Source organism: Vicugna pacos, chromosome 18 (genome assembly GCF_048564905.1).
Source record: "Vicugna pacos chromosome 18, VicPac4, whole genome shotgun sequence".
In the NCBI taxonomy this organism is placed as follows: domain Eukaryota; kingdom Metazoa; phylum Chordata; class Mammalia; order Artiodactyla; family Camelidae; genus Vicugna; species Vicugna pacos.
Genome location: NC_133004.1, coordinates 26507799 through 26533781, shown reverse-complemented (window position 1 = coordinate 26533781; position 25983 = coordinate 26507799). Strand labels below are relative to the sequence as shown.

General features: G+C 44.4%; 1 protein-coding gene across 1 annotated transcript in view; it reads right to left on the bottom strand.

The window, feature by feature from the left end:
* Nucleotides 1-24217, bottom strand: part of VPS35L (VPS35 endosomal protein sorting factor like) — a 108073-nt gene extending 83856 nt beyond the window's left edge. The window contains exons 1-7 of the mRNA XM_072942690.1: nucleotides 24120-24217; nucleotides 18674-18773; nucleotides 15971-16138; nucleotides 14528-14650; nucleotides 12184-12208; nucleotides 9509-9585; nucleotides 6387-6515 (exon numbers count right to left, since the gene is read on the bottom strand). Of these exons, the coding sequence (XP_072798791.1) occupies nucleotides 6387-6515; nucleotides 9509-9585; nucleotides 12184-12208; nucleotides 14528-14650; nucleotides 15971-16138; nucleotides 18674-18773; nucleotides 24120-24136 (639 nt within the window). The 5' untranslated portion in view covers nucleotides 24137-24217. The remainder of the gene's footprint in view (nucleotides 1-6386; nucleotides 6516-9508; nucleotides 9586-12183; nucleotides 12209-14527; nucleotides 14651-15970; nucleotides 16139-18673; nucleotides 18774-24119) is intronic.
* Between the last annotated feature and the right edge of the window lie 1766 nt (nucleotides 24218-25983).

Sequence of the window (25983 nt, the reverse complement as noted above, 5' to 3'; positions counted from 1 at the left end):
GGATCAGCACTCGGTCACTGAGGGAAGTCAACCTGTGTCCTTGCGGATGACTCCATCTTTTCAGCGTGGCTTCCTCTGGTTTATTTCAGAATGGTCTTCACTCTTTTTCTTTATTATTATTGAAATGTACAGTCAGTTACAATGTGTCAGTTTCTGGTGTACAGCACAATGTCCTGGTCATGCATATACATACATATATTCATATTCTTTTTCATTAAAGGTTATTACAAGATATTGAACATAGTTCCCTGTGCTATACAAGAGAAATCTGGGGGTTTTTTAACTATTTTTTTATATAGTGGCTAACATTTGCAAATCTCAAGCTCCCAAATTTATCCCTTCCCACCCCTTTCCCCCATAACAGTAAGATTGTTTACTATGTCTGTAAGTCTGTTTCTGTTTTGTAGATGAGTTCATTAGTGTCCTTTTTTCTCTTTTTTAGATTCCACATATAAGTGATATTATATGGTATTTTTCTTTTTCTTTCTGGCTTACTTCACTTAGAATGACAACCTCCTGGTCTATCCATGTTGCTGCAAATGGTATTATTTTATTCTTTTTTATGGTTGAGTAGTATTCTATTGAATAAATATACTACAACTTCCTTACCCAGTCATCTATCAATGGACATTTAGGTTGCTTCCATGCCTTGTATATATAGTGCTGCTATGAACATTGGGGTGCATGTGTCTTTTCCAATTATATTTTTCTCCAGATATATGCCCAGGAGTGGGACTGCTGGATCATATGGTAAGCCTGTTTTCAGTTTTTTGAGGAATCTCCATACTGTTTTCCATAATGGCTGCACCAAACTACATTCCCACCAGCAGTGTAGGAGGGTTTCCTTTTCTCCACACTCTTTCCAGCATTTATTGTTTGTGGACTTTTTCATGATGGAGAATGGTCTTCATTCTTAAATGTTTTTTTTTTCTATGAGATGACCCTGATAGTAAATCTCTAGGATTTTTTAAACTAGCATCACTTTTCCTTCTAAAAGGAAACATGACAAGCTTCAAAGAGTGCATGTTTCTCTGGAACTCAACTCTGCAACGCTGGGAACACTTTGGCTTTGCAGGGAATTGCTCAATGCCTCAGCTATCACTCACGCCAGAGGGCCATCAGCACGTTCAGGACTCATAACAGAAGACTGCAGCTACACAACACGGCCCCCAGAACCCCAGATGAAGTCATCTAATATAATCAGAAACAAAAATCTCTCTCTACTTTGAAGAATTAGAAGTAATGCCCTGAAGTCTTTACAAATTCAAAAGTCAGGATAAGGAACTGGATAACCTTGCCATATTTTATCATTCTCTCAGACAGAAAAAATGTCACATCGAAACAAACCATTTGGACATTTAAAAAGGGGGGCCCTTTCTAAACGGATGCACTTCCAACATGCAGAAAATGCCTAGAAAGTTCATCACATCAAGATGTCAGCTGACATGCGTTTTTTAGTATGTTGTTAACCAATATCTAAATTATTAGATTCATCAAGTTTCTCCTTGGCATCACATGACTAAAAGTAAACAAGCATCCAATTTGTGAAACATCCTCTTACAGTCCAAGTGTTATTTGGGGGCTGGAGGTGAGTGGAATGTAAGCTGTTGAAAGAACGGCATTGATACTAAGTATGGCACTTGGATGTACACAGAACTCCACTTCCTGACACCCTGCTTTGTGTTTTTCGCATGCCCTTTATGAGAGCTCCAACTTAATAAACACTTACCCCATGAGATTTCAGGGCTTGGGAAAAACAAACAGCTCTTGGTTCCTAGGGATGTGACATGTCTTAAGTTCCTACCCAGAGCCCCTCAGAGATGGTTACTACCCACTGGTGGGGTGAGGAGGAGAGAGAATTCAAAATGAGGATTTCAGATTAAACACAGCTGGGACTTCCCAACACCTGTGCGTTGACATGCCTCCCAAGCTGGTGTCACAAAACAAATATTTTTATAAAGATAACAGGAAGCAGAATTTTTTTAATCCAAAGTTAAAGTCATAATAATGTTATGAATTGAAGTTACATTTTAAATCACTATTTTGAAGATTCCACAGTTGTTTTTTTTTTTTAACTTTGGTGCAGTTTCCAAAAATCAATAAAAATCAGGCACCCCCAGGGTGTGTGCTCAAAAACAGATTCCCTGCTCCAAACCAAGGCACCAGGGAGTCAGAATTTTTAACAAGGGCCCCAGGTGACTGCCTCAATGAAACACTGAGTTCATGAGATCCACAATCTGCATCACACTCGGAAAGGAAAAAGTATTCTACAAACCAGGGGCTCTCAGCTTCGGAATCATCTGGGGAGCTTTTAAAAATAAAGGCACCTTGGTCCCACTCCCAGAGGTTCTGATTAAGCTGGTCAGGGGTGCAGCTTGGACACCAGAATTTCTTCAAGCTCCCAAATGATTCTAAAATACAGCCAAGGTTGAAAACCATTGTTACAAACATTTCCTGAGCAAGTGACTGATACATTACTCTGCCTGAAATACTTGCTATCGAACTTACTAACACTGCAGAAAAAAATGCTAAAAGAGTGTTTTTCATTTGATTCCAATTAGCAATATTCTAGAAGGACAACTGGCAGTTTCTGAAATTAAGCTGGAATTTAAAAAAAAAATTGAAACACAGCAAATGGATAAATTGAAAAGATAACTGTTGGCTGAGTACTAAGAAAGGACAACTGGATGGACAGATGGATGGAGGGGAAGGAAGTATGGAAAGAAGGAAAGGAGAAAGCAGACTAATTAATCAGAGGACAATTACTACCCAGAATATATATTGTTTAAATCCTAAAAATCAATAAGATAAATACAGATAACATAATGGAAAAATGAGCAAAAGGAATCAACAAAAGGCATTTTACAAAAAAGGAAATCCCAGTGGCCAACAAACACGTGAAAAGATGCTCAATCATATTATAATTGGGAAATTGCACATTAAAACCACAATAAATATAATTTTATTACCTCCTAAATTAGAAAAATTGAAATAGAAAGTCTGTTCACACTAAATGTTGGTAGGCTGCTGACCAGCACAGATTCTCACATTCCCACTGCTCAAACAGTGCAGGCTGGCACAGCCACTGGAGGAAGTAAGCCGGCATCGTCTGCAAGTCAGACTGAGACACACCCCAAACCCAAGGAATTCCACTCATAAGGACAGGCGTTCATCTAGAGAAACGCTTTACATGGTCACCAGCAGACACGTTCAGTGTTCACAGCACTGTTCATAATAATGAAAAAGGAAAAAGAAAAGAACCAGATGCCCATCAACAGAATGAATGTTGTATCATTTATGCATCAGTAGATTAACTATGGCTAAGAGGGCAAATCTCTCCAATTGACCTATAGGGTCAGTGCAATCCCTCTCAAGATCCCAGAAGGTTTTGTGGGTTTTTTGTTTTTTTGGGGGGGTAGAAATTGACAAGCTGATCCTAAAATTCACATAGAAGTGCAAAGGACTCAGCAAAGCCAAAACAATTTTGAAAAAGAACAAAGTTAAAAGACTTAAACTACCCAGTTTCAAAACTTACCAAAAAGTTGCAGTAATCATGAAAGAGTCTGGTACTGGCATAAGGACAAACTTAGATCTATGCGATAGAATTGAGAGTCCAGAAATAAACCCTTACTTTTATGGCCAACTGACTTTTGACAAAGGTGCCAAGATAATTCGATAGGGAAAGTCTTTTCAACAAATGTGGCTGAGACAACTGGATATCCACATGAAAAAAAAAAACTTAGACCTTTATAATATACACACAAAAACAATTCAAAATGGAGGATATAACCTAGATAAAAGAGCAAAAACCATAAAACTTCTGGAAGAAAACACAGGAAGAAATTCTTATGACCTTGGGTTATGCAGAGTTCTTAGACACAACTCCACAAGCATGAGCCAAAAAGGAGAAAAGTAATAAACTCGACTTGATTAAAATTAAAAACTTCTATATTTCAAAAGATACCATTATGAAAATGAAAAAACAAGCCACAGACAAGGAGAAAATACATGGAGATCATCTATTTGATACAGAACTTGTATCAAGGATAAAGAATTGTTACAACTCAACAGGAAGATAATCTGATTTTTTAAATGGACAAGTCTTAAATAGACAGTTCACTAAAGAAGACATAAAAGTGGCCAAAAAGCATATAAAAAGATGCTCAATATCATTAATCAGCAGGTATATGCAAATTAAAACCACAGTGAGATACTACTTCAAACCCACTCAAATGGCTATAATCAAAAAGACGGGTAACAAGCGACTGAAAAGATACGGAAAAACTGGAACGCTCATACGCTGCTGGTGCGAATGCAAATGGTGCAGCTGTTTTGGAAAGCAATTTGGCCATTTCTCAAAAGTCAAGCATAAACTTACCATATGACTTAGCAATTCCACTCCTTGGAATCTATCCAAGAAAAATGAAAATATATGTCCCTACAAAGATTTGTATGCAATTGTCCATAGCAGTATCATTTATTTTTTTATTGAAGTATAGTCAGTTTACAATGTTGTGTTAATTTCTGGTATACACCACAGTGATTCATTTACACACATATTTTCCTTTTCATATTCTTTTCATTTCATTATAGGCCATTACAAGGTACTGAATAAATTCCCTATGCTATATAGTAGGACCTTGTTGTTAATCAATTTTATATATAATAGTTAATATCTGCAAATCCCAAACTCCCAATTTATCCTTCCTTATTCCCTTCCCCCTGGTAACCACTGGTTTGTCTTCTATGTCTGTGAGTCTGTCTCTGTTTTGTAAATAAGTTTATTTGCGTCCCTTTTTTTTTAGATTCCACATATAAGTAATACCATATGGTATTTTTCCTTCTCTTTCTGGCTTACTTCACTTAGAATGACAATCTCCAGGTCCATCCATGTGGCTGCAAATGGCATTATTTTATTCAGGGGGAAGGGATGGTGGCTTATGAAAATGTTCTAAAACTGGATTGCGCAATAGCTGCACAGCTCTAGAAACTTACTAAAAGTTGCTGAATTGTACATTTACAACGGTGCATTTTAAGATATGTAAAGTATATCTCAATAAAGCTGAAAAAGCAAAACAAAATAAAATCTTACTGCAGAGCAAATAAGGAGAATCGAGTTCCTTTCTCTGTACTCTGTGCCTTGCTAGCTTTTTTGGATAAAGAAGGCAGTCTTTAACGTATTAAAGTCAAATTATTACTATTAACCAGATGTGGAGTTAATTAAACAGTTTCCTGGTTATTTTCTTTGGGAAGACATGAATCAAATCTCCTCCAGATGTGAAACTCTTAGAAGTCACAGTTTGATATTACAATACTCTATGGAGAGATGTTGCCAACAAAAATGTTTTGAAGAAGCTCTTGTTAGTTTAGATATTTTTCTCACTTGAGCCACTCAGCAAGCAAGCCCCAACACATGTCTCCAGGATGAGAGAACCCTTCTTCACGAGTATTTTCTTTGTCAACTAACAACAGCAACAGCAGGGAAACAGGCTCAGGTTTGCCTCTGTCATGAAACACACACACACACACAAAAAAAAAAACAAAAAAAACCCAGCATCTACCATACAAAGTATCATCTTAAAAGACTTCAAGCACCCAGTGTAAAGACTCCCAGACTCTCCTAGCCCTCTTTCCAGAGAAAAAGGTGTGAAAACAAATGTCATATTCCCGTGACATTAAACAAGAATGAGATCTGTTCTTTTGAAAGCAAATGGCTATTTAGAAATTCTTATTAATGCTGCTCCGAAAACCATCATGCACACATTATTCCTTTTACAGTGTACTTCTGAGCATGTTTTGCCAAGACAGGATGATCTTAAGAGTCAAGAAAACAGGATAAGCTGATTTCCCTACGGACCTTGCTGTTGTGATCCAAGAGTTGTCATGGATCAACAAATTCACCACCAAAGAAGATTCAACAAATGTACCTCTCCTAACACTGTAGACACATTTTCTTTGTCATACTGTTATTCAGAACATGTTCCCCAAATGCATATATCAGGGACACAAAGCCATCAGTCCAAGAGATACACAGAAAATCTGGTCAAGGAAACCCAAAAGATAGCTGGTGGATCATAAATGTGTCAGGGGTTGTATCAGGGCCTATATAACCCAGGGGGGCATCATTAACTCTGTAACTCTGTAATCTAGGGTAAATTTCCTAGAATTGTACAGTGTACAACCTGTGCAGCTGCACATGGCGGCCCTGAGATAAGCCATCTCATAAAAACACAATTCATAATCATGGCCTTTCATAGGAAGTATGTGAAAATGGAACAGATGAAAAAATTAGGGTAAGACCCTGAGGGCAGACCTCTGAAAATCCTAATTATTCACAAAGGAGATTTACAAAGGAAATTCTGGAAAAAAAAATCACTAGATCTGACCTGGATGACTATTTTTAGAGCCTTCACTTTCTGGTCTGAGGCCCAGGCATCCTTCAGTGACTGGTTGAGCTCCTCTATGCGGTTCACATAATCCTGCTGAGTCAAATTCAACAGTTCCTTTTGGGATCCCTGTGGGCAGAAAGCAGAAAAGATATAGTTACAGAAGTAAAAAACTGTTGGACCCCCACCCTCATGTACAATGAGTATTAGCCAAGTTTCAATGTCTCAGTTGTCCTCATAATCCCACCAGGCAACAAGACGGTTTTGTCTTGTGATCAAAGAGGATCTTTTGAGTTTTCTGCAATGGGCAGAGTGCAGCGGTTGAGAGACTGGCCTGGACACAAGTCAGACCTGAGCCCACTCCCAGATCAGCCACTTCCTGGCCGTGGGATTCTGGGTGAGCTGCCTTCCACCCTGAGTCTCATCTGTGAACAGTGGTAACAGGACTTAGCTTGTTCAACAAAGTTATTGGGGCCTACTGTATGCCAGGCAGGTATGGTCTACCAGATGCTCCAGATACAAGGGCGAGCAGAGAGACATTATTTCAGCACTAATGGAGCTTAAGGTATAGAGGACAAGATGGACATTAATACAAACTGAGATAAATGCTGGAGGAAACAATTCTGTGAAGACACATATCAGTTCTCTGAATCTGAGGTGCTGACTGTGGGGAGCACAACCATTTCATGTACCACTAAGGAAAGAAAATTGCTGATTGTGGACATGTATCAACAGAGTGACACAGCCCGACTTTAGGGATATTCAAATGTAGGGGAAAAGGCTCATCTCAGAATGGACTCTAGACTGGTGGTCATGAATGGTTTCCTGGAGGAACTGATGCTTGACACAAACTCTCAGTGGTGCACAGGTGTTAACTAGGGAATGGAGGGCTGTAAATTAGCCCAGGGAGAGAGCAGTCAGGAGAGAAAGCCGACCACAGCAAAAACCACGGCAGAGGAGGGCAAGATCATCACGTGCATGAAATGACAATGTGTGTAAGGACTCAGCGCCACCCTGGCACACAGGACGTACTCATTAATCCTCGGCTATTGTTAAGATGCTCTCTACACAGCTCACAGAAATGAAGGTCAAACTAACCCGCATGAGGGGACCAGGAAGCAAATCTATTTTATATGAACATTCTCTGGAATCCAAAGTGAAGAATTCTTTATTAAAGAAATACAAGTAGAAGGTTCAGAAAATCTAGGTTGATCCCAACTAGTCACTTGAACTGTGAGACAGGGTCTTCCCTGCCCCTCTAGTCGGAAGAGCCACGTGACTGGCTTGGGCAAATGGTCTGTGAGCAGAGTGGCATGTGTCCCTTCTGGGCTGAGGCAGTGACAAGTGACCCTTTCTTCAGCTCTGCTGTGACAACCCTGGAAGCCACCTGTCAAGATGGTGGCATCATGAGATGGTGGTGTTTGTCACCCACACTGGATAAATAATGTGAGGAAGAAACAAACCTCTGCTGTACTAAGCCACGGAGATATGGAGGTTCCCCCGTTGCCACAGCACAACCTAGCCTTACCCTGACCAATATGCTGTCAACATGGAGGCCGTGGGCAGCCATCTGCTGCCGTGAGCAGGGAGAAGCAAGAACACCAGTCGGCTGGGCCGGGGGTGCAGGGAGGTGGGAAATGGAGAACTAGAAAGAGAGTCAGTGACAGGAGGCTCCATAGAACCAAGAGAGACAGAGGAGAGCTGCTGGGGTTCTGGGGGGTTCTTCAGTTCCCAGCTCCAGGCCACTGTGTCCTTGGGTTCAGGGAAGTTCCCTGTATCCTTCAATATAGTCTTCATTTTCAACATAAGCCAGCTCAAGTGACTTTCAGACTAAACAGCTTTGAATAAAACCCTTAGCAATTCCCTTCCTATCAGCCAGAGTTGGCGGATGACATGCAGACTGAGACTCTTGGGCACCCTAATTCAGAACATGTCCTTTCTGAACTGGGGAATAAGATACTGGACTATCAGACTCTTGCTGAGTACCTAACAGCTCTGGTCTCAGAGCTGGAGGGACCCTGAAGCCAGCGAAAAGATGTGGAACAGAGCAGTGGCAACTGCCGTTAGATGGCCCCTTACAGAGTCAAAGCATCCCCATTCAGTCCACACATCTGTATCCTTTATCCCCATTTTACAGACGAGGATCTGGGCTCAGGAAGGCGAATGCCCAAGGGCACCCTGTTAATAAGCAGTCGAGCCAAGGCCTCTAGTCTCTGAATGGTGACAGTTACAGAGTTACCACTTGCAGAGCAAGCGCCACAGGCTGGGTGCTGGGCTGAGCACTTCACATTCATTAAGTCATTTAATGCCTTATGACAACCTTAAGAGGCCGGTACTGGGTAGTATCCTCACTTTACAGATAAGTAAACTGAGGCACAGAGCTCAAGCACTTAAGCTCCCTGCCCCAAATCACAGAATTACTAAACGGTAGAGCTGGGATTCCAACCCAGGCAGCTTGGTCCCAGTCTGGCCTCTTCCCCACTATGCTTTGCTGCCTCTCTGAAAGACACTCCAGAGACTCGCCCGTCCCCATGGACCAGGCTAATAACGTCTGTGAGTGAGTCAGGCCAGGGAGGGCTATGCACGCCGGACGGTGCACGCACACCCAGGCTAGATGCAAGAATGTGGGCCCACGGTTACCAGGCGGAATTTACAAGAAGCCAGAAATCTGGATTTGTATGTTAAAATTTACAAATTTTTATGAGTGGGGAAATAAGTCACGTTCTTTCCAAGCACGTGCAGGATAACTGAAAGATCCCCGTGGGCTGTACCCGGCAGCGGAGCTCTGCAGCAGGCGTGGTCATTCTATACCAGGCGAGGCGGCTTCCCGGGAGATGGCTCCAGTTGGCTTCCACAGTCAGACCCTGTCCCCAGACGCCCCGGGTCTGCTCAGGCGTCACAGTGAGAAAAACGCCTCCGGAAAGCCAGCCCGAGGCAGGCTCCTGTGAGCTCGGCCAGTCTCCCCCACTGGCATCTTGCCCGGGATCAGTTGGTGCCTCAGGAGGACTGAGCACAATGAGCAGCTCAAGAATGAATCACAGAGCAGTCGCCGGGACTGACCTCACTGGGCAGAAGGACTGAAGCTCCACTCCACCCCCGCGCTCAGCAAATGACTTGCTCACCTCTTCAAAGTCATCCAGCTCCTCCAGCCTGGTGCGAACCTTCTCCGACATGGCAGATGTGGCGGTCCCCGCTTTGCCTAAACAGAACAGATTTACGTCACACAGGTGGTGGCTTCCTCTGTCCCCAATACCCTCAAAGGAAAGCATCTTTCACTTTATGCTTCATCATGAATAAAGAGGCCAGGGAGCAATTTCATTACAAAAAATTCTCTGAGATTTTGAAATGGACATCCTTACATAACCCAAGTTCCCTCGGACACATTTCTGCTTAGGAGCTGCCCGTGGGAGCACAGCGGGCCAGCCTCGAAAAGGTTCCATGACATTCGATATTTACAAACTTTTCACTGCATCATTTGTTTATTCCCAAAGAAAAGAGGTCCAGATAAGGATGCCAAAAATCTGTCATTTAATTGTTTTCCATGAACAAAAGGCCCTCTCAGGCTCATGCTCACAGTGTAGAATTGTTGTACTAAGAACTAACAAAAAACCATCTCACTGTCTGCCCAGAGGTGGAAACATGAGGGCTTCAAAGCCCCCTCTCCAAGCAGACAGGACTAGTAAGCCTCCTTCCATCATCTGCCAGCGTAACTCTTCCCATCAGCAGGACTGGCAGCGAGAGAAGAAAAGGACTCCAGGCCGTGGGCCGGTCACACGGAAGGGCTCTCTGCCTAGCCAGCTGCTGCCCGTCACTGCCCCTCACTTCAGAACCCTTTCTCCATGATCTGAGGTCCCCTTGCTCCTGCCTACCAAGCTCACTCTCAGGAACTGAAGTTTATTCTTTTAGGGCACTGGTTTCTTAGCTCTGGTGTTAACTACACTCACAGATTTGTCTGGGATCAGCTGAGAGAATGGTACATTTTTTTAACAAGTACTAAAGTTAAGACGTTTCCAAGGCATTTGCTTTTTTTTTTTACCTTGTTTCTACTTTTTCCTTCATTTTGAAATACAGTGCAGATCATGCATATACGTACATTTTAACAGATCATTATAAAGCCTTTGTAGCCACCACCCAGCTCATAGATTGACTTGTTTCTTTCATTCACCACTGACTTCAGTTCATGGCATTTACCCATGTCATTGCACAGAGCCACAGCTCACTCATTTTCACTGCTGTTTAGTATTTCCTATTGAGTGAAGACATCACAATTTATTTCTTATTCTACTGTCAATGGATGTGAGGGTTACATTCTCTGTGGGGCTACTCTGAACAATGCCACGACGGACATTTCTGTGCGTGTCTCCTGGTTCATACGCACATGCATTTCTTCAGGGTAGTGCTTCTCAGACTTTTACAGAAATCACTTGAGGATACGTTAACATGCAGATTCTGATTTTCAGTAGGTCTGGCAGGACCTGAGACTGCATTTCTAATGAGCTCCCACGTGATGTTAATGCTGCTGCTCCTTGGACCACACTTTAAGAAAGATGCAGCTGGGCAGAGTTGAAAAGACGCATCCTACAAAGGGCCACATATAAGTATTTTAGCTTTTGTGAGTCATGGTCTCTGTCACAAGTACCTGACTCTGCCATTATAGCATAAAAGCAGCTAGGGACGATATGTAAACAAACCAGTATGGCTGTGTTCCAATAAAACTTTATTTACACAAAATCAAACAGAGGGCCAGATCTGGCCTCCACGATGTAGTCTGCCAATTTCTGATCTAGGGTATATCCTCACAGTGGAATGGCTGGGTTAAAGGGTTGGCCCATCTTCAATTTTAGCAGATGATGCAAAAGTGCTTCCCACAGTGGTTGTGCCATTTTCCACTTCCACCAGCAGGAAGTGAGAGTTCCTGTTGCTCTACATTCTCACCAGCAGGTGACATCGTCACTTTCTGATCACTCCAAAGTGGTAGACATGCAATGGTATTAGTTACGTTTTTTACGGTTGGGGTCAAAGTCATGCCCGTAACAAAGGTGCACTCACTCTCTTGACTTCTAATGTGCTGTCTCAGCCTGCAGAGAATGGGGAGAGTTGAAGGTGCCACACCAGCGATGTGCACAGATGTGCACAAAAACCACAGCTGTGCTCCTCTGCCCCCTAGTGGTATAGGATCTACGTCGGTGGCTTCAGAATCACCTAGGAGCTTCCAAAGAGGAATTCCTGGGTCCCAGCCGTCAAGATTAATTCAGTAAGCAGAGTGGGGCCTATTGGTCTATATGTGCATAAAAGTTCCCCCGGTAACCCTCCTGCACAGCAAGTTGGAGACACCCCGGTCCAGAGTTTTGGATTGTGTGTCTTAGCAGAGGAAACTGAGAATCACCATGTCCAGGGACCAGCGGCTGGTAAGACAGAATGTCTGACTCCCCATACCGTGCATCTGTGTTTTCACAAGGGATAAAGACTTAAGGCAAGGGAAAGGATCTTTTAAAAAGGAGAATTTCAGCTGTTCTCCAACCAATGAGGAGGCACGCAGAGAGATGACTGCTCTGTGATCCCCAAGTCAAGCAACTGAGCTTCTGTTTACTCTAGTAACCTCTTTAATTCTTTTCTTTTTTCATTCATCATCTAAATATGCATTTCAATGCTACTACGTCTATACGTAATCTATGAAATAAGTTTCAACCGAACTATACCATGGGGATTGGATACTACAAACTTTCTTCCTTTGGAAAATTCTATTCAAGGTAACGGGAGAATTTCCCAACAGAAAGTAACAACAACGAAAACTCACCTTTTTCAGATCCCATGAACAGATTCTGCAGAGGCAAAAAAAAAATTAGTATTTTTTAAAACTAATTGGACTCTATGACAAAAAAAAAAAAAACTTGTAAGATACTTAAATTATTATTTAAGCAGCATTAAGACAACGTGACCAACCATTTTCCCACAAAGCCATCTACTTATCTACAAATCAGAAATATTTATTAAAAGGAAGAAAATACAGCTCACTAAAAATTACTGGAGATTCAAATTTCTATTCAGTTCAGAGCTCTCAAAGTGAGCCAATAAACAGCAAAATTTTAAGGACAATGGTGGCAGATGAAAGCATTTAGCTTATTCTAAATCAGGGTTTCACGACCTCGGCAATATTGAACTTATAGGATGGGAAATACTGTTGCAGAGGGGCTGTGCTGTGCACTGTAGGATATTTTAACAGTATCTCTGGTCTCTACTTAGTAGGTGACAGCAGCGCGTCTACAGCTGTGATAACCAAAATGTCTCCTGACTCTGCCAAGTCCCCTGGCGGGGCGGGGTGGGTAAAATTCCTCCTGGTAGAGAATCACTGCTGTATAGTAACTCAATGCGATCAGAAGACAATAGGAAAAAGTATAAATACACCAGCAATTCTGCTGCCACTCTGCTCAACAAGGATGGACTCTGAGAGAAAGAGGGAGTGGAAACATCCCAGTTGCTATCGAGTTCACCCTCTCCTCCCTGCTCACAGCCCCAACATCTGACGGCCACACTGTCACCTTTCCCGGCTTCCCTCACATCTGAGCATGGCCTGTGTCTACCTTCAAGACAAAGGTAACCGGACACATTGGGGGGATTCCGGGAAATCTCCGGAATGAGAGAGGGCACATCCTACTTTCCCCGCTCCACCTCCGAACACTGTGGGCCTGAGGCAACACTGCATGTGACAGAGCAGCAGGACAGAAAGAGCCGGGTCCCTGATGACTCTGGGGCTGCCACACAGCCCCACGCTGCACATCTCTAGACTTCTTTTCAGTGTGAAGAGAGATGAACGTCACTCTTGTCAGGGAGGGCTTCGGTGATGAGCAACGAAACCTAGTCCTCAACGACACAGGCGTTAACCTGCTTTCTCCCTGCTTGGTCTCAGCTCTCCAGAGCCCTTCAGCAACTTGCTAAGTACCAGGTAAGCCTCAGGCACTAGCCAACGACCTGATCTAGCGGCCGTCGCCCCAAAGAAACGGTGAGCTTCCAGCCCTGGAAGAAAACCCAGCAGTGGGACCCCCTGCACAACAGTTAAGAAGCAAACCTTCTTTAGGTTGGCGCCCTCCTCACCTCATAACTCTAGCCTCCCCCAGAGACAGGACTCCCCTGATCCAATTCTTTCTCTGAACTGTGCCAGATCCCTGATTCTTAACACATTTTTTAGAAACCAATCAGCACTTTTCTCCCAGCTAAAATTGAAATAATAACTGAAACTTATAGAGCCGAGGAGTTGGGACAACATAACTGTGATACCATGATTTATAATAAGAAGCATATATTTAGTCTTTGTCCTCATTCTGGTTACAGAGCTTCTTGAAACCTGTGTAATTTCCAAAGTGAGGAGAGCGATCCAGGAGTCTTTTGTTATGGTAATGAGGTGACTTTGGAAGTACCTAAGGATGGGGGCTGGTTGTCAGGGGAACCAACCATGTAATTAGACAGTTGGAAATTTCAGTCCCACCTTTCTGATTTCTGGGGAGGGGCAGAGGGGGCTGGAGGCTGACTCAATCACCAGTGGTCAATGATTTAATCCATCATGCCTATGTAACGAAGCCTCCATAAAAACCCAAAAGGACTGGGGTTCAGAGAGCTTCTGGGTTGGTGAACCACAACACAACCGCGTCCTGCTATCCTGGACCCCAAACTCCATGAGGACAGACGCTCCTTTGCTCAGGACTCACCCTGTGTATCTCTTCATCTGGCTGTTGGTTCTTATCTTTAATTGTCTTTAGTAATAAATCAGTAATCTGGTGAGTCAACTGGATTTTGAGTTCTATGAGCCACTCTAGCAAATTAAGTGGACCCAAGGAGGTGGTGGTGGGAGCCTCTGATTTATAACTAGTTGGTCAGAAGCAAGGTAACAGCCTGGACTTGTGATTGGCATCTGAAGTGGGGGCAATCTTGTGGGACTGAGACCTTAACCTGTGAAATGTGATGCTGTCTCCAGGTAGACAGTATCAGAATTGAGTTGAATCACAGGACACCCAGTTAGTGTCGCAGGATTGCCTTATATGGGGAAAAAACCCACACTCTCGAATTGGGTACAAAATAATAATAACAAAAATAAATTACTAAAAACTCTAAAGCAGACACTGGGAGAAAAGTGTATTTGTACTCACAATAGATAGCTTTTCTGTGGTGGTGTACCGGGCAAGGATTTCTCCTCGCTTGCTGGCCCAAGGCTCAAAATCTGATCCTACAATGGAGTTATCATCTCTGTCACGTTTCTTTCTGGCGCTGTCCTAAGGAAAGGCAAGACAACCTCTTCAGCAGCAATTTTTAAATCTTTTTTTAAAAGTATAAGCAAACGTGGTGATCTGACAGTTGATAACACAGTTCTATATAACTGAAATGTGCTGAGACAGTAGAATGTAAATGTTCTCACCAAAAAAAAAAGGGAAATATGCAAGGTGATAGATGAGTCTATGAACTCAGTCGAAGGAATCCTTTCACAATGTATATGTGTATCAAATCATCACACTGCACACTTTAAATATCTTACAATTTTATTTGTCAATTATACCTCAATATGGCTTTAAAAAAAAAAAGTATGAGCAGCAGAAGGCAGACAGTCCTTCAGTGTAGAATAGCAGTGATATCTACACGGATACAGAATCTCGGTCTAAAGGTCTACTACAATCAAAAATTTTTCAGGCCAGTTCACCACGAATGGCCAGTAAACCTATCAAAAGATGCTCAAACTCATTAAAAATCAAGGACAAGGAACCTGAAAGAGATCATTCTTCGACAATCAGCATGGCAAGATGTAAAATGACTGAGAATATCCAGGTTGGCAGTGACGCAGGGAGACAGGCACTCTGCAATACTGCGGTGCTGGTGGGAGTGTAAAGCGGTGAAGCCTTTTAGGAGAACAATTTGGCAGCAGCCATCAGAACCTTAAATACACACAGCCTTAACCCAGGAATGAACTCCTAAGAAGTCACCCTGCAGAAATCCTCGCATGTAGGCAACAAGACACACATGCACTCAAGCAGCACAGCGCCACTGCATACGTAGCAAACACCAGCCTATGTGCCCATCGTGGTGAATTAAAGCATGTCTTATTCCTTACGATGCAACGCAGCTGTTCAAAATAAGGATGTTTTCTAAGTACTAATATGGAAAGTTCTCAAAGACATATTGGCAAGTTTAAAAAGTATATATGTTAAAAAAAAAAAAAGTCAAATAGATGTGTGCAAAGCCAGCAAAGAATGATGGTGAATTCTGAATTCAGACTGGCCGCGCTTGAATTCCAGCTTGGATGTGACTTAACATCTCTATTCCTCCATGTGGGCCTCTTTAAATGAGGATTATAACAGCTTTCACACAAGGCAGTATAAGAACTAAACCTGGGGAAGGGGAGGGTATAGCTCAAGTGGCAGAGCGCATGCTTAGCAAGCAAGAGGTCCTGGGTTCAATCCCCAGCACCTCCTCTCACCAGCACTGTCATCACATCTGGATTATTTGAATTGTTACAACCAGAATGTGCATTCCTTGTTCAATGAAACCACCCCCCCCCAAACCCTGCACCCAGAGGACCGACCACCAGCTGGAAGCGTTACCGTGGCAGCCGCCATGGCTGCGGGGTCAGCAGAGGCCGCGAACATGGAGAGGGGGTCGGTCCCATCCAGGACGCTGCTCAGCGGGTCCACCACGGAGCTGGAGGATGAAGAGGACGTGGAAGAAGTGCTGCCTTTCCGGCTCACCTTCTTTGTCTTTGACTCTGTAACCTGCGGGGAAAACGTGTGGAAGTAAAATGGAGGTGTCCTATGACTTCTTCCGGCGAAACACTCAAATGGGTTTTCTCTCGTTCCATTAGTTGAACTGACCAATCCTTTCCAGAGGGAACACTTATTTTTTGTGACACATTGACATGACTCAGAATCCCAGCTATCGAGGAAGGGAAGCTGAGAAGTTAGGGTTAGGGAGGGACGGACGGGGCCACTGTGATTTAGAAGGCGGTGATGTACGTGAATTCTTGTAGGGCCTTCTTACTCAAAGTGGACGAGCAGCATCCACTTCCCCTGGCCGCTTATAAAGCATGGAGACTCTCAAGCCCCGCCCCAGACCCACGGCACCAGAACCTGCATCTTACAGCAATTTGGTCTGGCAGGGTAATGAACCAGGGTATGAACAATCCCAGAGTCGTCGTGCTCAAAGGTGTTCTCAGTGGCACTGCACAGCCACCTCGTCACCACGAAGCAGGGACTGCCCAACTCCTCCCTTTTTGGAGAATTTCTCCTGATGCTACTTCCTGGTGTGTGTACTGAGGGGTGAGTGGGGGTATGGGGCATGAAGCCATGTTTTTGTTCCACTGGCCCCCACTCCTCCGCACTTCAGATGAGCAGACTGGGGTGAACCCCTGAGTCAAGCGGATCCAACTAGAGTCTGTCTGCTGAAAATTTAGGATCAACATCAGGAAGGGTTAGTTAGGCTCCACTCCTTTCTAAATGAGGAAGCTGGAGGCCAGGGGCTGAGAGACAGTGATGGTGTGACACTTTGAGTGTGTGTCCATAGGGAAGCAGAGAGAACAAACATTGAGAGAGAGAGAAAAGGATGACATATAATAGAATGAAGGGGATGGTGTTGGATAAGAGAATTTGGCCTTTGTCGCTAGTTCCTGGAAAGAAGACTCTTAATCCTTAGAGCACCTGTTAATTCATGAGCCCCCTGATCACACCTGAGTTTATGCTAATGAGATGCCACAGCACAGTCCCAAGAAAAACCCTAGCATGTCATTTGAGGGTTGGGACTTTGAGCCAGGTGACAATAGCCTGACCTCAGCGGAGCGGAGGGAGGCTCAAGATCAAGTTCAATCATGTGGCCAAGGAATCAATCAGTCATGCCTATGTAATAAAACCTCAATAAAAAGTGTGAACACTAAAGCTCAGGAGACACATGATGTGCTGGGAGGTGACGGACCCCGATTTCACAGGCAGAGGGCACAGCAGCTCTGTGTTTGGGACCCTGCCAAACCTTGCCCAATATTTCTCTTAATTCAACTGGTCCTCACGTGTATCCTTTATAATAAAACTGTAAGTGTAAGTATAGTGCTTTTCTGAGCTCTGTGAGTTGTTCTAGCAAATTATCAAGTCGGAGGAGGGTCTCAAAAAGCCCTGGGATTTGTAGCCAGTTGGTCAGAAGTCCGGGTAGTCTGGGGACCCCCAAATCTGCAGCTGGAGTCTGAAGCCAGAGCAGTCTTATTGAAGACCCTGCCCTAGACCTGTGGGGTCTGACACTAACCTCGGGTGACTGGGTGACGTACCTCCCACTGGTGCATGTTTGTCACTTTTGTCAGCTTGGCATCCATTCCTCCACCTTCCAGGTCCAATAGCCCAGATTTTCTTTGAGAAAACAGCCCTGCCTGACTCGCAGCTCTTCCAGGGCTGGTGGCGTGGATTCTGCTCCCAGTTCCCAGGGTAGGCACTAGCCCCAACCCAGTCAGTCAGCGCATTCTACACCCTGGTCACCAGGGTTGGTTCAGGGAAGGACACATAACCCCAACTGGGCACACGGAAACCACTGGAGAAGAGACTCTCCCTGTTGTTGGGCTGCTAAGGACGCAGGATATAAGCTTGGAGCTGCTGCAGCTGGTCTGTTACCACGTGGGGAGCGAGTTCCTGAGAATGGAACCAGCTCCCTGGTGGGTCAGCCACAGCCACATGAGCCCACAGGGATTTGACGGGCCCTGGGAGGCCACAGCATGGTCTTATGACCTCCTGCTTTATGTAATCGTCTCTGTGTGTCCTCAGGTCCTCTGTCGTTAAGAAACATTTTGTCCTCAGGGTCCACTGGCATTTGTCAACCTCATGCCACCCGTGATGACAACCACATAGCTTCTATTACTTGCTAATGCAGTGCTAGCCCGGGAGAGACAGACCATCTATGTCTCTTGCCTGCTTTTTGTTTTGTTTTATTTTTTAAATAAACTCACAGATAAACTAAGATGCTATTCCGGACAGCACCCTATATTGGTCATTAGAGTGATTCTTAACATCCCGAATAGGCAGATTAAGAAGTATTTTGTTTTCACCTCCAAATCAGGAACAACGGCATCCTCTACTCATAACCACCTCATTAATACAAGAAAGGGAATCAACAGGGTGGTGGGTGAGACCAACATCACAAAAAATGGGGCAGAGAATAAACTGGTTGATTTAAATATGCAAAAGCAACTACCGCTGGCAAAACAAAAAAGACCCAGGAATACTGTCCGCAACTTTATGGAATAAGAACATCACAGGGAGACCCTTGACAGAACTTACAGTTATGGGCTTCAGTGGGTGATAGTCCCCAAGCTCCAGCGGCACAGCCTCCAACCGGCATGATGCAAACTCAGCCTTGTAGTTCCTATTCCTGGAATGCCTGGTAAACAGCACACCCGGAAACCAGTTAGTGGGAGAAGCATACACCCTAAGAACGTTTTGCTGAGACTTCCTCAGTGGTGAAGCAGTTTACAGTGGAACAGTATTTCTACAAGGACCAATAAGAAATGGTAAATTTAAAAGGTTTTTTAAGTTAGTTTGAAGGTGTAGGAGCTGCCAAGGCATACAAGACCTGTGAGGCCAGATACCAGAACAGAAGTCACTGAGGTGAAGCCAACTTTCTGCCCAGCCATCCTTACCAGGCACTGCTGATCTTTGGTGAAAGCCAGACAGAGGGCAGCTGAATGGAGGCAGAGCAGCCAGAGGAGCTTTAAGGAAAACTCATGAGGTGGCAGAGATAAATTAGGGTTCAGGGCTACGGAGACAGCCAGGGCTTGAAGGAAGAGCTGCTGAAGAGAAGGGAGTGCAGGAGTGAGAAATCCCGCCCTGGTTTCCCTCCACAGTATTTGCCAAGTATGTAGAGCAAGAGAAAGGAGCCAAGTAGATGAAGAGTAGACAGTTTTCATCAGTCTTGTGGAGGCTTAGCAGGTGAAGGAATTAGTGAGATGGAAAATGAAAGAGGACAGATTACTCACACTGAAGCACAGAGAGGAAAAAAGACGAAAAACACAGAAAGGGTATCAAAAGACAAGGGACATGAGGAAACGGCCTTACACACATACGACTAAACTTCCAAAGAAGAAAGAGCAAGCAGATAATAGCTGAAAATTTTCCCAAACTAAAAGAGCTCCACCTACAGATTCATGAAACACTTGTGCCCCGAGCAAGACCAATACAAAACCAAAACAGGAAACCACCATACTTCATGGTAAAACGGCCGTCCCAGCAAAATGGTTAAATGCTAAAAAGAGAGGATTTCTTAAAAGGAAAAAAGGTATGTTATGTTCAAAGGACAACAGTACGATGATTACCTCAGCACAGAAATGAGAACTGAAACACAAAGGAATGACACCTTCACAGTACTGGGCGGGGGGGGCGGGGGAGGAACTGCCAGCCAAAAATTTTAAACCTAGTGGAACCATCCTACAAATGTAAGGGCAAAAGAAAGACGTTTACAGGCAGAGAAAAAGGACAGCAGCCATAGCACCACAGCTTACATCTTTTAATGCTAAAAGTAGAGGGAAAATGATCCTTGTTGAAAGCAAAAAATATATATATGTTAATATGTATATACGTATGTACACATTTGTGCATACATATATATATATGTATATACTAAAGAGTATACAAAAAATAAAGGTGTGGATGAAAGTAAGTATCTACTACAAAAAACAACTTCTTAAGGTGTTTGAAATATATGTAGAATTAAATGCATGATGACTGGAACATAAAAGGCAGGAGAGGTGAAATGGTCTGAATGTTTGTGTCCCCCTAAAATTCACAGGTGGAAATCCTAACTCCCAAAGGTGATGGTATTAGCAGGTGGAGCCTGTGGGAGGGACTTACATCATGAGGGTGGGGCCCTCATGAATGGGATTAGCGTCCTTGAAAGAGGGTACAGAGAGCTCCCGAGCCCCTCCCACCATGTGAAGGCACAGTGAGAAGGTGCCGGCTATGAACCAGGAAGCGTGCCCTCACTTGACCAGGCCTGGGCAATGATCCTGGACTTCCAGCCTTCAGGACTGTGAGAAATAAAATTTGGTTGCTTATAGGTAAACCAGTCTGCAGTATTTTGTTACAGCAGCCCAAATGAACCCAGACAGGAAACTGGTACCAGAAGTGGGGTGCTAGAATATATCTAAATATCTAAAAATGTGCCAGCAGCTTTGGAACTGGATAATGAGTAGACGCAGCAGAAGTTTTGAAGTATACACTACAAAAAAGCTGTGACTTTTAACTGTTTTTTTCTTTAACAAAGGTGATTATTATGAGGGCTCAGAAAGAGGTGAGCTGTAGAGAAGTGGTCGTGAACAGAATGTTGGTACAACTATGGAAGGTAAAGGTCATGTGGATGAGGCCTCAGACAGAAAGGAGGAACACGTTATTGAACAAGATGGAGGAAATGCAAATCCTTGCTATAAAATACCCAAGAGTTTGGCTGAATGATGTCCTAGTGTTTTGTGGAAGGCAGAATCTGTGAGCAATGAAACTGGATTTATCTTCTGCTATCTTTGTCTAAAAAGTATAAAAGCTGCCTGCTTCAGCCACTTCCTAGGTCCCCTTTCTATGAGACCTCCAGTGCACACAAATTAAAATGTATTTCTTTTTCTCCTATTAATCTGTCTTGTGTCAATTTTTTCATTAGATCAGCCACAAGTACTCAAGAGAAGTACAGGGGGAAATTTCCCCCACCCAGACACTATATTCCAGGATCAGGCCAAGCTCTTTACCCCTATTTCCTCAATGAATCAATCCTATGAGTTAGGCACTATGATTATGCCCATTTCTCAGATGGAGAACCTGGGGCTGTTGGTAACATGTGAGAGGTGAGCAAGTGCAGACCGAGGCAGCCCGTCTCTGGGAGTCAGTAGTTCTACTGATCATCTATAAGACAACTTGAGAATTTGAAAACACATTCTTTTTTTTTAAAGGACCAAGCTTTGAAATTAATTTTTTTAAGTTTGAAGGGAGGGACTTCCTTGGGGGAAAAAATACAGTTTCTGGAGAAACCTTTTAAAAAAAGGAAAAGAAAACTTTACCCTTCCTGAAAGCCCATGTCAAATTGCTGTATTTTTTATTTTTCAATCACTTCTTCCATTATTTACTCAAATTTGTTCTCCACTCCTTAGTAAAACACTGAGTTTCCTACAGTTTACAATGTCAAAGCATTTTCCTCAACGCCTGGGTCTTTGGTAAGGCTAACAGCGACCTCTAGAGGGCATTCTCTCAAATAGCCTAACTTTCCTTTTTCCTGCTAACAGAGCTGATACAGCTGGTAACCACCCCCCACCCCCCCACCCCCCCCCACCCCCCGCCCCGGTTATCCCAGCCCCCAGCAATGCAAAAGGCTGGCCTCGGCTCCTTGGCAGTTGCCACAGCGAAAAAACCAGCATTCTGTACCCGCACTCCAGGCTGGGTCTGGCTCCTAGCTATTCCAGTGTGGGCCACAGATCAAGAGCACAGGTATTACTGCGGGGAGTGTTGAAATACCAAATACCCTCCACGCACAGAATCAGGGTCTGGAGTTCAACAAAATTCTCGGGTGATTTATACATACATTAAAGGTTGACACCTCCCTATTTTTAAATTATCTACATCTGGTAACATGGATGCTTAGAAATTCTATTACAGGTTACCAAGTTAATTTTATACTGGAAATACAGAAATCCACTAACAGCTTTTTATCAGCTATTTTAATTCTCAAATGATTTTTAAATTACTAATAACCTGATCTGGCCACGGAGTTTTCTTCTCCCACAATCACAATATACCCCCTCTCCCCACTAAAGCCTTAAAATAATGTATAAATTCTGACTCAAGGGGAGGTATTTTTCAGCGTGCTATTATCACAGGATTGAATAGGAAATACAGTCCACGGTGTACCGGACATCTCACATGTGAGGTTAGAGATAACAAAAAGTGTGGGTGAGAAGAGGCATTCTGGGGAGACCCATGACAACACAGCCCTGTCACCCAGAAACCTCAGCCCAGGGCCTAGACTGGGGGTCCAGCTGATGATAACAATTAAGATCACAGGCTTTGAGCATCAAACCTCAGGGCTCCTTACAGTCTGTAAAACTAAGTGAACTGCTTCATTTTTCTACTTCCATTTCCTCATCTTAAAAATGGGGTTATTATGAGGATTAGATGATTAGATGAGGATCAGATGCCCAGTCAGCATTTAGCACAGTGCTTGGCACAAAATAAAGGCTCCATAAATGTCAAATTTAATAACAGAAACACATTTCTCCTCTGTTGGCCTCTCCTGTTTCTTCATTCATTCCATAAATATTACTGAGCACCTACTAGGTGCCGACCTCCATGCCAGACACTGGAGATACAATGATGGTTAAAACTCAACCCCTTTAACTTAAGGAGCAAAAGTCCAGTGAGGAACCTGAAAGATGAGCATGGGCTACCACAGGGAGAAACGTCGAGAGCACAGCCAGGCTGGGAACTGTGGGGACACTAGATGTTTGTAAAGTACAAATACCAAAAGTGACTGGGATTAAACAGCATCTTCCTCAATTTTCTGATTACAAAATTCCAGATGAGTTCATTGAAGCCAGAGATGTCTTCGCATTTAAGCTTTAGTGATTCCAAAGGTGCTTTGCATGACTAGGTCAAAGAAAACCCAGGGCAGGACGCAGTAGAAAGAGCTCAGCGGCATCCAATCCTGATTTAGTGTATCAAGGCTTTTGAAGGAAGAGTTAGCCAGGTGAAGGGAATACCAGGAAGACAGCTGTTGATCAAGCATAAAACCAGAAAGATGTATCTGATTATTTCTAAGGTCAGTGGTGCATTTGTTCACTTATCTAATGTAAACCATTTCACACGTTTTGCAGAGAAAGATCTGAAAATAATCTCCCTCTCTGAAACGTAAGGGAGAGCTCACGTCCTCAAATAATTCCACCACCGCCATCACAACCTGCTCCAGTTCTTCACGCACTCATAGCAGCAGCTGGAGCCTGAAGCTCCGATCACTCCCAGCTCCAGCCTTAAGAGCCCTGACAGGCCTGTCAGCCATAGCTCCTTCTTGATGAGCTCCTATTCATCCTCCAAAACCCAGTTTAAGACTCCTCCTCTCTCAAGCCTTCCCCTAACCCAGCAGGTGTGGTTGGGCCTCATCCCAATGCCTTCTTTGGAAATCCTTCTAATCTGTGTGCCTGCTTCACTGAACTGCCAGCTCCTTGAGGCCAAGGAGTAGGTCTGAGGGCTGTGCATCCTCAGTGCTCAGTGCAGGGCCCTGCATAGAGTAAGATGAATGGCAGCCACTTTACAGAGGAGAACAGCAAGTCTCCTCCGGAAGAACCGAGTCGTTCAGGAAACAGCCAGGTCTCCAGTCATCCAGACCAGAGCGGAGTCCACTATGCTCTGCACACAGCGCTCCCAGAACGCGTGCCAACTTCTGGGAAAGCGGAAACCAGAAAACTTGAGCTTTCTTTTAGGAATGAACGGAGAGGGGGGCGTGGAAGACGCGGGGAGGGGTAGCCCGGGGAAGGACCAAGATCCCACCCAGCTGGCTTCAGGGGGCCCCTCCGAGCCCGGGTAGCGGCCGGGGTTCTGCCGTCACGACAAGCCGAGGGGGCGATGGGAGAGCCCAGCAAGCCCTACAGACAGAAGTCCACACACACCCGCACAGAGACGCACACCGAGACAGAGACGGAGTCCCAGAGACAGCCAAGGCCGGTCCCTCCCCAGGGCCCACCCGCCGCTCCTTCCTTACCAGGGGAAGGCGGCCATCTTCGCGGTCACGTGACCGCTAGCGCTAGGCCCGCCGGCCCGTTCCGCCCTCCCAGACCCCGCCCCGCCGCGGCCGCCATGATTGTGACGGGCAGCGTCGGCCCGGGAGGCGGCCGCGGCGCTGGCGGGCGCCGGGCCTGAGAGTGGCAGCCGGCCGCCTGGCCCACCGGCGCCCCCTGGAGGCGGTGAAGAATCCAGACACCTGCGGAGGGAAGGCGCGAACTGCGGCTTGGGGAGGGAGGAGGGTGTCTGGAGCCCAGCCGGCGCGTGCTTCTGCAGCTCATTCGCAGTATGGCTGGCTAGGCAAGCCCTGGCCCCTCCCCGGGCCACCGCGTCCCCCTCCGGGCCCCGTGAAAGTCCGGCACTTCCGGTATTCTCGAGACTCGTAGCTTGGGTCTCCAAATGCCCTTGACCTCAGTTGAAACTGTGTATCACTAGACAGGCTAAAAAATCAAATTGTGCTTTCTGGGACCTTCCTGTTTCCAGGCCTTTTCTCTCCATGGCAACATACTACGCAGAAATGCCATAAAGCAGGGCTTGAATGTGCACAAACTACCCGGGGATCTTGTTAAAATGCAGGTTCTGAGTCAGGTCTGGGGCGGGGCGTGGGCTCCTGCATTTCTAACAAGTTCCCAGGTGCCACTGCTGTTGGTTTCTGGGTACAAAACGGACTGTGAAAGCTGTGAGTGGTAAAGAGGGGCCGTGTAACTTAGGAGGCAGTAGAGCAGAGCAACATCACGTGCTTCTCGGCATGTCTAGCCATACCCACTGAATCCAAACCTATTACATCACGTGTACCACACAGATCAATGAAATTAATCCTGAAAACAGGTTAAAACCTATGGGAAGCGTGAAAAAGGGATTTCCCCCCCCATAGGCTGAGAAGCAAAACCATGGTTCTAGTGGCAACTTTGACAACCACCTCAAGAAAATGAAAAATTGAGAGCTACAGAGAAACTGACCAAAAAGGGATATCTGTCGAGTAATAAATAAACAAAAAGGTAGTATTTTATTGTGAAGTTTAATTTTGGTTAGACACGATTTGTCTTCAGAGCTGTCTTTAGAACCTTAATTAACAGGGACGTGACTTCACTGTACCACATCCCAATCTAATTTGCTGTATTCCATGGCTGAACATCTTTGATTTTTTAAATTATTTTTATAACCTGTATGTATGCCCACCATGAGGTTAGAGGTAGCATTCCAACTTCATATATTTTTTACAACTATTACTTTTCATTTGGGGGAAGGAAGATTGTCTGTGGTTGTTCATGGGACAGTGACATGTGACAGAAAAAAAGATCTTCATCTTCATCCGAATGGGTCCTTGTTTTCTACTCAGTATGAGTGATAAAGTGTTCCCAGTCCTATTCAGTATTCCCAACGTGTGAATTGAACAAGAGTTAAAGGGTGGCCATAGGAAAAGGGAGGGGCTCTTCTCTCACTGTCTTGCAGATTATCAAATGCAGTATCTCCTCAATAGGAGGTAAAAATGAGGACCATTTTACTATGCTCACATTAGATAATTAGGCAGCACCAAAAGTTGGATTCTTAACGCTGTGCAAGTTAGCAGCTTTGGTGCGAGCTTCAACAGTAGCATTCTCCCTCATTCGCTCCTAGCAGGCTTCCAGCTCTTAATAAGCTATTTCCACAGCTCCAGTGAACTCTTGCCCTCAGAAAAGTCCAAATCCTGCAAAATCAAATGCTGGGCTAAGCACTGGAAGAAGTTACATATTAAATAGTGGGATATACCTTTCCTGAGACTGGTAATTATAAAAAATGACCATATGCATTATTAATGTTTTGGCCCCAGTCTTTCCTTGGTAAACAAAAAAGATCAAACTAGA